We start from the raw sequence: 12,766 nt of genomic DNA on the forward strand, positions 1-12,766 counted from the left end.
AATGGAGCCAACGGAATAGAGAAATGAGCAGCCCGTGGCTTGTTCACCTACATTTACAGTTACATAACGAGATGCCTGTCGTCTTAGCATCAGTTGGGTGAAGGAGCAAGCATTCTGTATCAGCACACTCTGCCTTCATTAATAATTGCAATGGACACTGAAGAAGCAAAGCCCTGGGTTCCTTGTTTGCAGCTTGGCTGGTGTCAGTTTGAATTACTTCTCAGTGCAAGACTGGGTGATGTGATGGGTGTGCCCAAACTTACTGCACGTCGAGCGCTCTTTCGTTGTTCTTATGGCTCTGTTTCGATGGAAGTCTTCTTTCTCCCTGTGTTGCAGAAAAGCCACGGATGAACAGCATCCTCACCTCTGCCACTGAGCCCTATGATCTGTCCTTCTCCAGGTCTTTCCAGAACCTCTCCCACCTCCCACCATCCTACGAGTCTGCAATCAAGACTAACCCAAGTAAATATTCTTCCCTGAAGAGATTAAGTAGGTGTCTGCTCATTTCATTCTCTTGATACTCACTGTGCATGGTTAGGCTGAAAGCCACCCCCACCCCCCAAGTCCTCCCCTCTTGCTGTGAGAATCTTTGGCCAGGTGATCATTATTTCATTGTCCTTTCCTTGCTCTTTCACACCAGGGTCGAGGATAATCTGCACAGATATCACCCCAGCAGCCTCTTTTCTAGGCTGTTTCGTATTGACCAAGCATATGTTTAGTGTCCCTCCCTGTTAAAGCCCACCCAGCTTTCCATTCTTTTTTTTTAAATTCAAGAATAAGAACAGTACAGTTTAGCCCTTGACACGCCCCTTCCCCAAATAGATCCCTGCTATTTTTAGCTCTTCCTGTGTACTCTGGGGCAGGTCGCTGCATCCAAAATTGTGAACTAAATACCCTGGTCCAAACAGTAGCAATTGATTTGTCTCACTGCATTAGGGATATTAGATTGGCATGAGGCCTAAGCCAACGTATTGCCACTTAAGTACTTAAATAATTTTGGGCAGATATGGGGGGCAGGGTATGAAGTGTGGTATACCCTACTGCCCGAGCCCTCGCAATGTATCCTTCATTTTCTTTTTTTCTTCTGGGACAATTCACAAACTTCTCAGTGGAAGTGAGGCTGCAGCACACCAAGAGCAGCTATAGGGAGAAGAGTTTAATTGCCAAGGCAGCTGAGTGGAGTAACTCAGCTTATCTTCTTACACTGTGCTCAGAGTCCCTAGGAAGGTGGAGGGGGTGTGCTTCTATCACCCAGTTGCCTGGATGACAGAGGCAGACTGTCCTAGCTTCTAGCACTATGAATTGGCTTAGTGTCCGAAGAGTCTCCCATGTTGCATAGGCCACGGATGGGGGGGCAGGGATATGTGGCCCTCTAGGTCTGGAGGGCCACAGGTGCACCATAGTTGCAGCTCTCCATATTTTTCAGCTGTGTCTTGCCAGTTACTGCACAGGAAGTTGTGACGTTTGCCCAATTGCCCAGGCAATGTATGGGGCCAGCTATGGGCTGGGAAGCTGTAGCACAGCATGCAATCCCCACATTGTTTGGGGTGCATTTCTGTCTCCCTTTTCCTGGCACAATGAATGAACTTTGCCCATTTTTTTAGTCCACTCTTTCCATCCACCCCAAATATCAGTATAGCAAGTTCAGCTATACAGCCTGTACATGAGACTGCAAAGTTGGGGCTTACAGCCCTGTTTCTCACTGAGGCCACCAAGTATCCCTCACAGCATCTTAGTCTGTTATTGATTAATGCTTTGACCTTATCACTGATAACACTGTTTATGCTCTCTTGGGTATTCAATCATTTATCCAATGCGAAGGCTTCAGAATAGGTGCCTCCTCCCACTGTTGCTTTTCCAGCCAGTACTCTTCTTGATCCATATGTTTTTGGAGCACAGCATTGTAACTCTTTGTTGTGTATACTGCTCAGCAGAAAACACTTTAAGCTTTAATAGCAAAAACAGACAAGTAGAAGTCCCACTGGATATATCCATTACTGGTCTTTACCATTTCAGACTGCAGGTAGGGGATTAAATGTTTTATTCCATGCATAAAATACTTGCTGTATAACTCCGCCGTGACAATTTTGCATTACTTTATGTTGACATCCCACCTGTGGTCTGATTGGTACAGCCCCTGCAAGAGATACATCACAGGAGGCTTCCGCTCATCCCTTTAACTCTAGCAGTCTGATGGTCACTGCAAGATCCCCTTGGACTAACTGTGCTTTCCAAAGTAAGTGAAACCTTGTAAAGGGCGATACATAGTGAGGTGCTGCAAGTGTGAGCTATAACTGGACTAGGTTAAAACAGAAATCTAAATTATGTATGTATGTCTATGTGTTTTTGAAGAAGTTGTCTTTAGCAGGGGTTGTTGTTTCCGTTTGTTACCATGTTACGTGTTTTTGTGTTTTTCTTTGTAAACCACCCTCGGATGAACTTTTAGCTGGGTTCTGCTTCAGAATGACTGTTGGATCTGATGGCCAGGGAGACGGAAGGGAGGACCCATACCCCATTCACACCATGCATTTAAAGCCACCACTTTAAACAATCATGGGTTCCTCTAAAGACTCATAGGAGCTGTAGTCTAAGGGTCCCCTAAAAGAACTACACTTCCCTGTTGAGTGTTAAACCGCTCTGGAAATTATAGCTATGGGAAGGGACTGATCAGCACCCTTAACTGACTACAATTCCCAGAATTCTGGGAAAGCAAAAACTCTTTAAAGTGGTATTCATAGTGCTTTAAATGTATGGCGTGTATGTGGTCCCAGTAATTGATGCCTGAACTGACCTCGGTGTGTGCACATTACCATAAGTAAGCAAGCTATAGGTTCAGAAATTAGGGGGATAGGGAAGCTGAATTTCACTCTGCTGGAATTGTAGGGGAAGTGGCTTAAGTTGATGGGTAGGGATTTTGTAGAATGATTCAGAGAAATTCATGTTAGCTGAATGTATATATAGGAATGATCATGAGTAGAGTCATTCTCAGAACTGGAAAATGAATGCATTTTGAAGATTTACTGATACAAGATGGGTGGCGGTGGAGGAGGTAAATGCATTTTGTTGGGGTGCTGACTGGGGGAGCTGTTTATTTCCCCCCCAACAAAAAAAAAACTTAGTTCTAGAACAGGACAGATTTGGGGGCACTTGTGAATTTATGATTCCTCCACCACATCTCAAAAACCCCACCCACACTTAGCCCAGAAAAGAGAACAAAAAATGCAGTTTCTATTTTTGCATGTGTTATTATTGAAAAGTAATAAGCCTAACAGCATCACAGAAAAAATAGCTGTCTATTATAAAAATATACATCAGATTCACATTAATATAATAGATTCACATTATGACGAAAGACAATGACTGCACGTTCTGTGTGTGTTTGCCTAAGTCACAGGGGCAAAAAGTGAGACACAGGTTAAAAATAAAGCAGTGAATGTTAATGGTGGTTAATGCCAACATAGTCACAACAACAGTGAATCAATGAAACAGAAGTTAAAGTGAAAACACATTTCAGCAGCACCCAGTGAGCAGATCAAACATGATGATTAAATAGTATTGGAACAAATATTGTCATATTTAAAAAAGAAAAAAATGGTATCAGGGAAATCCAGAGAGTTGCTGCAAGCAAGACCGCTTTGCAAAGAGCTCAGACAAGTTGATTATGGGCGAGTGTGATGTTTGGTCCACTTGTAGCAAATTCCATCACATCCCTCCTTCCATTTCTTCCATAGTTTAGTGCTGCAACGTGACCTGGGAGGGGACAGATTCGATAACCAATACAGTTGAAATTAAGCACCAGTGAGCACATGAAATATTTCACAGGGAATATAACTGTCTTCTGCAGTTTTTTTGTCCTAGCAGTTTAAATAGTTTTTGTAATAGTGTATTATAAATCAGGGATGGGGAACATGTGTGCCTCCAGCCATCTCTCAATCACCTCCCTGGTCATTGGCCCCAAGGGGATCCAACAGCAACTGGAAGGCGCCAGGTTCCTCATCCCTATTAGAAGTGGCAATTAATAAAGATGTGGGAAAGAGCTGCTGAGGAATTGCTGGTCTCCACTCTACTCTAAGGGGTTTTACTGCGATTTGTAAAAAAAAATCCTCCATATGCAAAATTGTATATTCCACAAGTGGAGTAGCCATTGATGTTCCACATGATGGCAGCACTCTAGATTACTTCCTGCATTGCACATTTACCATATTGACATACCTTTAAAAAAAAATGCCTTCCCCCCTTGCTTGACACTTTTGCAAAGCCTTAACGTTATCTTTCCCATCTCCTTCCTCCACACAGCTGACAAGGAAGCTGAGGAGTATTACTCCAGAAAGAGGCACCTCCCAGACTTGGCGGCCAGAGGGACCCTCCCTCTCAACGTCATCCAGCTCTCCCAGAAACAGACCACTCAGAGGGAGCGGCCGCGCCGCGTGATGCGGGCCATGTCCCAGGACCGAGTGCTGTCCCCAGAGAGGATCATGCCAGAGGAGTTCAGCATGTCTTACGAGCGGATCCTCTCTGACGAACAGCTGCTATCCACCGAGCGCCTCCACTCCCAAGACCCACTGCTGTCTCCAGAGCACTCGGGTTTCGGAGAGCAGTCCATGTCGCGGGCTTTGTCGCACTCAGACGTCTTTGTTTCGACGCCTGTCTTGGATCGCTATCGGATGACTAAGATGCACTCCCATCCCAGTGCCTCAAATAACTTGTACAACACCTTGAGTATGAACCAAACGTCTGCCAAGCGCCAGGCCTTTGCCTCCCGGCGGCACAACACAGTGGAGCAGCTACACTATATCCCAGGGCACCACCACCATTACCGCACAGCCAGCAAGACAGAGGTGACTGTTTGATCAGAGACACTGTGCATTGTAGATAATCCATCTATGGACCGGGGTGGCTTCAGTGCCCTACACTGCAGTGGCCTTATGGCCAAGATAACCTCTAACTCTATGTCTGAAAAGACAGACTCTTCCGACAGTCCTGTCTGTGTTGTTTTGGAAATTCATCTACATGTTATTGACATAAAGAGGAAAAAACAAAACCTGAACAGGGAGAGGTGATGCAGGTAAGGTGTCCTGACGTGCCCAGTTTCTGTCAAGGAAAGCCATTCAGATTATGGCTCCTTTCAAGGGCTTGCCTGCAGCTACTCTCTAGGGTTGCCAGGCTAGGACTTTAAGACATACTGACAACAATCTCACACAAAATTGGCGTAATATAGCCAAATCGACAAACCTTCCAATCCGGCGTAATGGGATTCGGTTGTGATCTTAGTGCTTGACAGAGGTTTAGTTTTACCAGGACTGTCAGCTGCAGTCATGACTGAGGCCGGTTCCAGCCAAGGTCCATTCTCTAAGTAAGTAAAGAAAGTAAAAACTCCAGTCCACCTAAGCATGGTTCTTCCAGATCATTGGGCAAATTCCAGTGGCAAGCACTGTTACCCAACTCCTAGACTGTGTGACAATGCCTGCCACGGTTGGAAAACCACATTTTTTTACAGGTAACTGTAGAACAGAACTATTCCAGTGCCTATAAGATTGCTAACTTCCAGGGTGGTAGAAGGAGTGAGGTGGATTTGTTTATAAGCACAATTCTGCTAATAGGTGTTTGCCAGCCCCCCACTTCTTCTATCCATCCTCATGTATGTAAATTCCCAACATGTAAATAATTTTTTTAAAAAAGAAATGGGACAGAATTGCTTCTCTCTGCAACAAGAGGCACCAACATTTCGCATCCATTTTTACATCCAGGATGTGGTCGAAGATAGACAAGTTGCAAGAGATGTGGAATAGCTGTAGCCTGATTGTCATGCCATGAAAAGTTGATCACAGCTCAATCTATGCTTGGCTTCTTGCCAGCCTGCAGCTTTCAGCTACCCCTGGGAAATCTTCAGAAAGGCTAGTTATTTTACAGGATTTCTTGGAAAGATACAGTTTTCAAAAGCTTCTTCTTTTCATCCCTCCTGCCCAATAACATTTTTGGGCTGCCAGTCTTGCTGCATCCTAATCTCATCCTGCAGGTGCTTGTTCCTCTTGTATACTAATTGGGCACATTGTACAGCCACTGTACAGTGATAATTAGACACTGAGTGTCTGTAAACTCTTTCCAAGAAATATTTGTAGGTCCAACTTTAGTTGGAATTTGAATATTTGGAACAGATGTAAATTCTAATTGACATGTACACCCCATCTCCCTGCCTGGTCCTGACCTCTGTTCCAACAGAGTGCAGAATGCAGTGGCTGAGCCTGTGTAAAAACCATGGACTATTGGCTCATTCCACTGCGTACTTGCATCCCCATGCTACAAGGTCTTGCTCCAGTTCTGCACAATGAGATGTAGAGCCCCTGCATTAAATAGGATCCCACAGAGCTAAACAGTCTAAATATGTGCATTGAACAATAGTTCCTGACATTAGTGGCCTTCACTGGGCAGCCTCAGGAATTTCCCTTCATGAGCTTTTATTTTCTCTCTGCATTTTTTCAGAGAGGCATGCATTGGAAAAGTGATATCCTGTCCCTTTTTACCAATCAAGTTTTGTGTACAGCACCAGCCGAAAGCAACTGCAGAGCTGCTTTTCATTGGTGTGTTGTGTTCGTAGGCCACAGATCAGAGCCATAAGAAACACTGTACTTTGCTTAACAGAAACTGGGCTGAGAAGGGAAGAAGGCAGAGGTCACGAGCCATCGTTGCTTATGTTCTATTCCTAAGCAACAGGCATACACTCTGAAGTGTTTGTCACTAGCTGCAATGCACACAGGTATGGTCACACAGTAGCGGGAAAGGGAGAGACAGTTTTCTCCATAATTTATGCTGAGCATAGTCATCTTCAAACATCTCTGGTGCCCAACCCTATGGACAATAAAAGCTGTTGACCTATGAGAGGGTCTGCTATAGAACCTCTCTGGAAACAAAAGTCTTGTGTGCCATCTTGAATATGGTGTGTCAAATATACAAGGTGTGTCATTCTGATTTGCCATGATGTAAACCAATGCACCATTGGTTACCTGGGTGAAGCAGGCATCGGAGAGGAGGAAGGATACAGACCCAAGCAATGAAATGCTACAGGTAGACAAGACAGGCCTAGTTATGAGAGCACAGGGGCACATATAGTAGTACTGAGGGGGACTCTGTTTCCCAAAGGTCGCCACAAATCTGGCCCTCTGTACATTTCCCAGTAGAATGGTGTTCTGTTGTCCAATATTGTATGGCTCATTTTCAGGCCACTTCTTGGCCTGTTCTACTGAAATAATAATCTGCAAAGCACTGTTGGTCTCCTTTCCTGCCTGTTGGGCCGCCTTTATACAGGATGCAAGCACTGTGGTTGTTGCTGCAAACTGCAGCTGTGTGACCACAAATCCACTCAGTTGCTGCAATGTTATGGGAATCGCATCGCCTCAAACGCTGCAGAAGTGCCCTTTTGTGTGTGGCACAACCATGCTGCCTGCATACTATACAAAGCAGGCCTTGGCCTCCCAACAGCTCATATACCCTACTGAGATCACCAGTACATCCTTCTGTACAAATCCTCTGAAGAAAATGCAGAGCCCTAGTGTTACCCTAAGTGAGATCTCCATGGAGTCACAACTGTTTGCAGTTTGGCGCGATGGATTCAGAGAGGTGTTATAGGATAGGTGGACAAGGGAAGTAAGCGGTTCCGATTACTTTGTCTCAACTGTGCTCTGAAGTTAGATGTTTCAGCTAGCATCCAGTCTCAGAGCCACTTACATCTGGATGTAAGGCTGCCTAATATCAAGCCCATTAAAACTAGTGATTGCTCCCATGCTGCTTGAGACAGAGGGAGTTGATGCACTAACCTTGTGAGAAGTGTAGATAAGCCAAGTGTCCTTCAAGTTCTGAGAATACCAAATTTTCTACATATTGCCTAAGTAAAGTCCCCCCCCCCCATTTATATCCCTGCTTTTCCACTAAAGAGGGCAAAACCCACCGTCACACAAGCAGAAGTCAGCCTCTCCTTCTCCTACACTCTCCCCAAAATCAGCTTCAGCTAAAGCCAGGAATCAAACTACACATGAAATCCTCATCAGTTGACCTCAGAAACATGTAGGATCATACTGCAAAGGATACTCCTTCAAGTACTCTGGGCTCAGTCCATTGAGGGCTTTCAAGATAATAAGAACCACCCTTCGAATTTAGGCAAGAAATGAGTCACTACTTACTGCCATTGAAGCAGGACCCACATGTTCATTTCAGCATTTTGCAGCCATCCAAGTTTTTGCAGGGTATCGCCAAGTAGTAGCAGGTGTTCCTGTAGGATTAATACAAATATTATCAGTTACCTGAATTTTACATCTTAACCCTAAGAGAAGGTGTGCTAATGAACTTTTTTTTTTTTTTTTTTTACAATGGTTATGGAGTGGCCATCTTGCTCTTCCATATGTTTTCTTCCTCCTGAGATTGTGAAGGCTCAGTTCCTGCTTAGGTTTAACCTAAGCTCTACTCAGTGATTTCAGGGAGAAGGAAAGGAGCCCTGACTTAATCCAGTGCTGCAGCAGGACAACTAAGACTTGCAATGCAGGTGTGATATCTGAGCTTTTAGCTTGGTGGGAAATACAAAAATAAGCCACATGAACATGTTTCCTCTAAGCAGAGGTCTCCATCATCAAATCTCACCTGTTCAATTTCTTCTGCCTAACACAGAGCCATCTCCTTAGCCTTCTCATTTCAGTAGTAATTCCCCTACTCTGATAAGAGCAACAAAGTCTTGGAAGGTGTGTTGTTTTTTTTAACCTGCTGGTTTCCAGAAAACATTCAGATAAATGGTTGCTTTATGGATGGTTGGTTCCAAAGGCCACAGACAGCAGGAAACTTGGACTGCAATCCCCCACAAAGCTACATACCCATATGACTGGATTGTGAACCTCTCGCACAACGAGAAACAGTGGGCTGAAGTGGGATGTATCCCAGCTCCTTACCACCACTGTTGTTGCTGTCATGCTCCCTAAGTTGGAAGGATAGAGCTCACATAAGCTCCCCAATCAAGTTAAAACTAAATTGCATGGGGAGCGTACATGAGTAGGACAGTTTACTGGTGGAGACATTTGCCTTCAACTTATGGAGGGCAATGAGAACGCGGATTAATGATAAGGGAGACATTTGATTAAAGGTGAACCAACCTAATTCATACTTTCTGAAACAATATGTGAACCAAAACATAGCCAACCTTAGAAATTCAGTTCTCTGCATTTTGCAACACAGTTGTCCAGCCAAGTAATGTATACAGAAATGCATATGTTGGAGGAGTGTGCATAAAAAGGCATGTATGGGTGAAACTGCTTTGCAAAAATGTGTACATTAAGGAAAATGGCACACAAACATATGTATATCAAAATGGGAAAGATCAGAAACACTTGCCCTTCCCAACAGCGACAGAGGACAAAGCTAGAACATTCATCCCCATTAGCTCTCTCATGCAAGTCTACTCATATGGGGAACTAGAATGAATATTTTTTTATCTGTTTACTTGACAGAATTTTATATACTGCTTGATTATTAAAACAAAAACATCCAAGTGCTCTACACAAAAAAACAGGGCTCTCAAAAACTATGTATGCAGCCAGAGGTGGGATTCGGGAGAGATTTGTAGTTAAAGGCAAACCAATTTTAATTGAAATGTGAGCTTGTCTGTGTAGCTGAGTGAGCAGCTACAGTGCAGATTTCAAAGGCACTTCTGGCTGCATGGACACTTCTTCCCCCAAAATCAGTCAAACAGCCTCCCCCCCCCCTCCCCTTTTAGTTGCTTCACCTATGTTCAGCAACTTGTGCACACATGACAGGGAACCAGAGCCAAATACAGATCCCTGCGAAGTATCCCTGTATAACATATTTGCTGGTTTCAAATTTCACATTTTAAGGTGTACCCTTCCGTTTTTAGTTTTGATTTAGCCTTCTTTTTATCACATTGACCTTCCAACAAAATTTTCCAGAATGGCTAACATGAAATCAATATCTTATGTGTACACAAACAGCAAGCCCTGACACAGGGCCCATCCACACTTTCGTTTCTCCCATGAATTCAAGTCACGAGTCTGAAAGGTTTCTTTCCCAAGGAAAACCTACTGTTTACTGCTGAATCGAAACAAACGCTAATCCAGAACTCAAACAAAATTTCTTCCAATTCAGCAGAAAACAGCAAGTTTTCCCAGGGAAAGGGGTAAGGGAAAAAGACAAAACCCAACAGCAACACCTCTCTGGCCTGTGACTTGCAAGTGTAGATTGTCCTACAGCTGCCTTGGTTGGTTCCTCCTGTGATTATAGCATCCCCTGTAGGTCAGTTCTTGCACAGCCCAAGCCGCATTACATTCTGCTGGGTTGGGTTCAAGTACATAACAAGACTGGGAAGAATGAGAAAGAGTTCAAGATGAACTCATAAAATAGTGCAATCCTCAGAACAAACAGACAGAAGGAAGTCCGTGAAACAGAAAACAATCTTAATTGCATGTACAGGAAATGTCACTTCCTAAATGAAGCAATCTTGTATTTCACTGAACAGGGCTAATAATACAGCTCCCCACCCCCTGTGTGTATGTTTTAGGGTTCCTTTCTTAAACTTCCCTGGTTTTCAAAAGTGTTGCAGGGTTAAAGGGGAAGAAGTCATTCTCCCCCTAGTTAGGCTGAACTGCAAATGCTGCCTTTGCTTACCTGCACTTCTGGACAATGTGCACAATGCAGTCTGTGAGCCACCCAGCTGACAGCCTACATAGAGCAACTATCGAGCAGCCAAATCCTTCTTCTGGGTTTTGTTTGGAGGGCAAGAGAGTATGAAGGAAAAAGGTGCCCCAGGGCTGGGGGGTAAGAGTGGTGAAAGAACTCACCCAGCGTCTTTACAGAATCTCTTGCCTTGAGATACAAGCCCCTTAGCACACTTCAAATTCTCATTTCTTCCCATGGTCAAATGTTAAATCAAAAGTTAATCACGGGCTGAAATGAGCTGAAAGCAAAGGGAGAAAAGCCCTGGAATAATTAGCCCTCCGATTCTAGTTCATCTTGGTATAAGTGACAATGTGCAAACATTATCATCTTTGGCAATGCAGAGGTGGATGCCATGCAGTGACATGAGAGTGGCCTTGAAGTTGTGAGCAAAAGAGTGTGGTTAAAATACCCTGTGGCAGGGAAACCTTGGAGCCTTCAGGTGTTGCTGAGCTACAACTCCCATCATCCCTGACCCTTATAGCTACATTGGCTGGGCCTGATGGAAGTTGGTCCATAAATACCTGGAGAAGAAGGACCCCAGCCCTGCCCTATGGTTTCCTATTCAGCAAACAATGATTGTTGATTCAGAACAACTAACGATATCAGTCATCCTGGCCTACCCTGACTGTATGGAAGGCACATTTCACACAATAAACCATCTCTTGGATGCTGAGGAACATTAACAAAGATAACAGTTCTAACTCTGTGACTTGTTAGTCAGCTTGAGATTCCTTAGCAGACCTCCACTGGAACCATCTCAATTCCCTGTGTTAATTTTTCACAAGGGTTAAAACTTCAAAAACTAATGTAATGCTCTCCCAGAAACATCTCAGCAATAACTCTGGATTGGCTCAGTTCTCAAATAATAGCTACCTGTATGTTGTATGTTTACTGCTAATCAACAGGATGGTTCAGCATCATCTCTGAGGTGTCTTCACTGAGTTGTAGAGGCAGCAGGTGGAATCATTTCCAAACATTATACTTCATCTGCCAAAGGCCTGTGAGAATGAAGGGAGACAGACATATTCTGTTCTTATTATATTTATGTAAATCTGGGGAGGGGGGGACTAAAAAGTCCATTATCTCATTAGTTAGCGAAAATGGCATTTGGTGTCTCTTTTGTGACCTTTCATGATTTGTGGAAGTTCTCACCAATGGTGTTGAACTGCGCCTTACTGTCGCTCTAACCACATGCTTTGCAGTCGCTTCTTCAAGCCTTCATTCCATAAGCTGACAAGGAATCCTTTAGCAAGAGTTTCTCTTCTCCAAGGAAGCCAAATCTTATTGTAACCAGCTTAATTTGGGGGATAGCTATTTCCTGAGGGGAAGGTTGAATGTCCAGCCCTCTTTGTGCTTTAGCCCAGTTTATGGAATCCATGTTTATTCTTCAGTAGTTCTGACAAGAAAGTACATTTGTTATCTGTATCTTTGCACAGACTCTTGGTTACGCATTAAGCTTCAAGGCAGCAGTATTTGACTGTTTTTCTCTGTATTATCCTTGTTGTTATACTTACCTGTAAAAGCACATTCTGTAGGTACTGTAAACAAAACTATTACCGGTTTAGTAAAAAAAAAAAATTAGAGTCTTAAGGATTTTTTTCCACTTTTGTCAGTAACAAATATTTATGGATTCAAAAATAAAGCAATTTCAACAGAAAAAAAGCTCTGTTCGCTTTTGGTACACCTAAGAGGTCATCTTTCTTGGCTGGCTTTGCAAACTTTGTACATAAACAAACTTTGTACATAAACAAACTTTTGTGTTTGTTTATGTGTGTGTGTGTGTGTGTGTGTGTGTGTTTGTGGATGTGTGAAGAGCAACTATAAAATCTAGCGCTTCAGATTCTATAGTGTCCTTATTTTACTTCTTTGTTAACATGTACAAAAAAAGTTGTGCTGCCTACACAAAGAGGGCTATTGAACTGCAGGAAGGAGTTATCTCGGCATACTTGAGAAAGGAGGCACAACATTTCAGCCAGCATGCAGCCACACACAAACACATGGCATTCGGTAGCAGAGAAATCTCAAGACTGCAGAGAAAGGATCCACATCTTTCCAGATC

At 43.6% G+C, this 12,766-nt stretch overlaps 1 protein-coding gene across 7 annotated transcripts in view; it reads left to right on the top strand.

The window, feature by feature from the left end:
* The window catches only part of SHISA6 (shisa family member 6), a 289,917-nt gene extending 281,739 nt beyond the window's left edge, over positions 1 to 8,178 (top strand). For 2 of the 7 annotated variants that reach the window (XM_081848694.1, XM_081848696.1), the window contains 3 exons: positions 337 to 489; positions 2,135 to 2,236; positions 4,297 to 8,178. In XM_081848694.1, the coding sequence (XP_081704820.1) occupies positions 337 to 489; positions 2,135 to 2,236; positions 4,297 to 4,850 (809 nt within the window). In that variant the 3' untranslated portion in view covers positions 4,851 to 8,178. The remainder of the gene's footprint in view (positions 1 to 336; positions 490 to 2,134; positions 2,237 to 4,296) is intronic. The other 5 variants (XM_081848697.1, XM_081848699.1, XM_081848695.1 and 2 more) reach the window with 4 other exon arrangements.
* The last annotated feature ends 4,588 nt before the right edge of the window (positions 8,179 to 12,766 follow it).

Source organism: Podarcis erhardii, assembly GCF_964252035.2.
Source record: "Podarcis erhardii genome assembly, chromosome: 2".
NCBI lineage: Eukaryota > Metazoa > Chordata > Lepidosauria > Squamata > Lacertidae > Podarcis > Podarcis erhardii.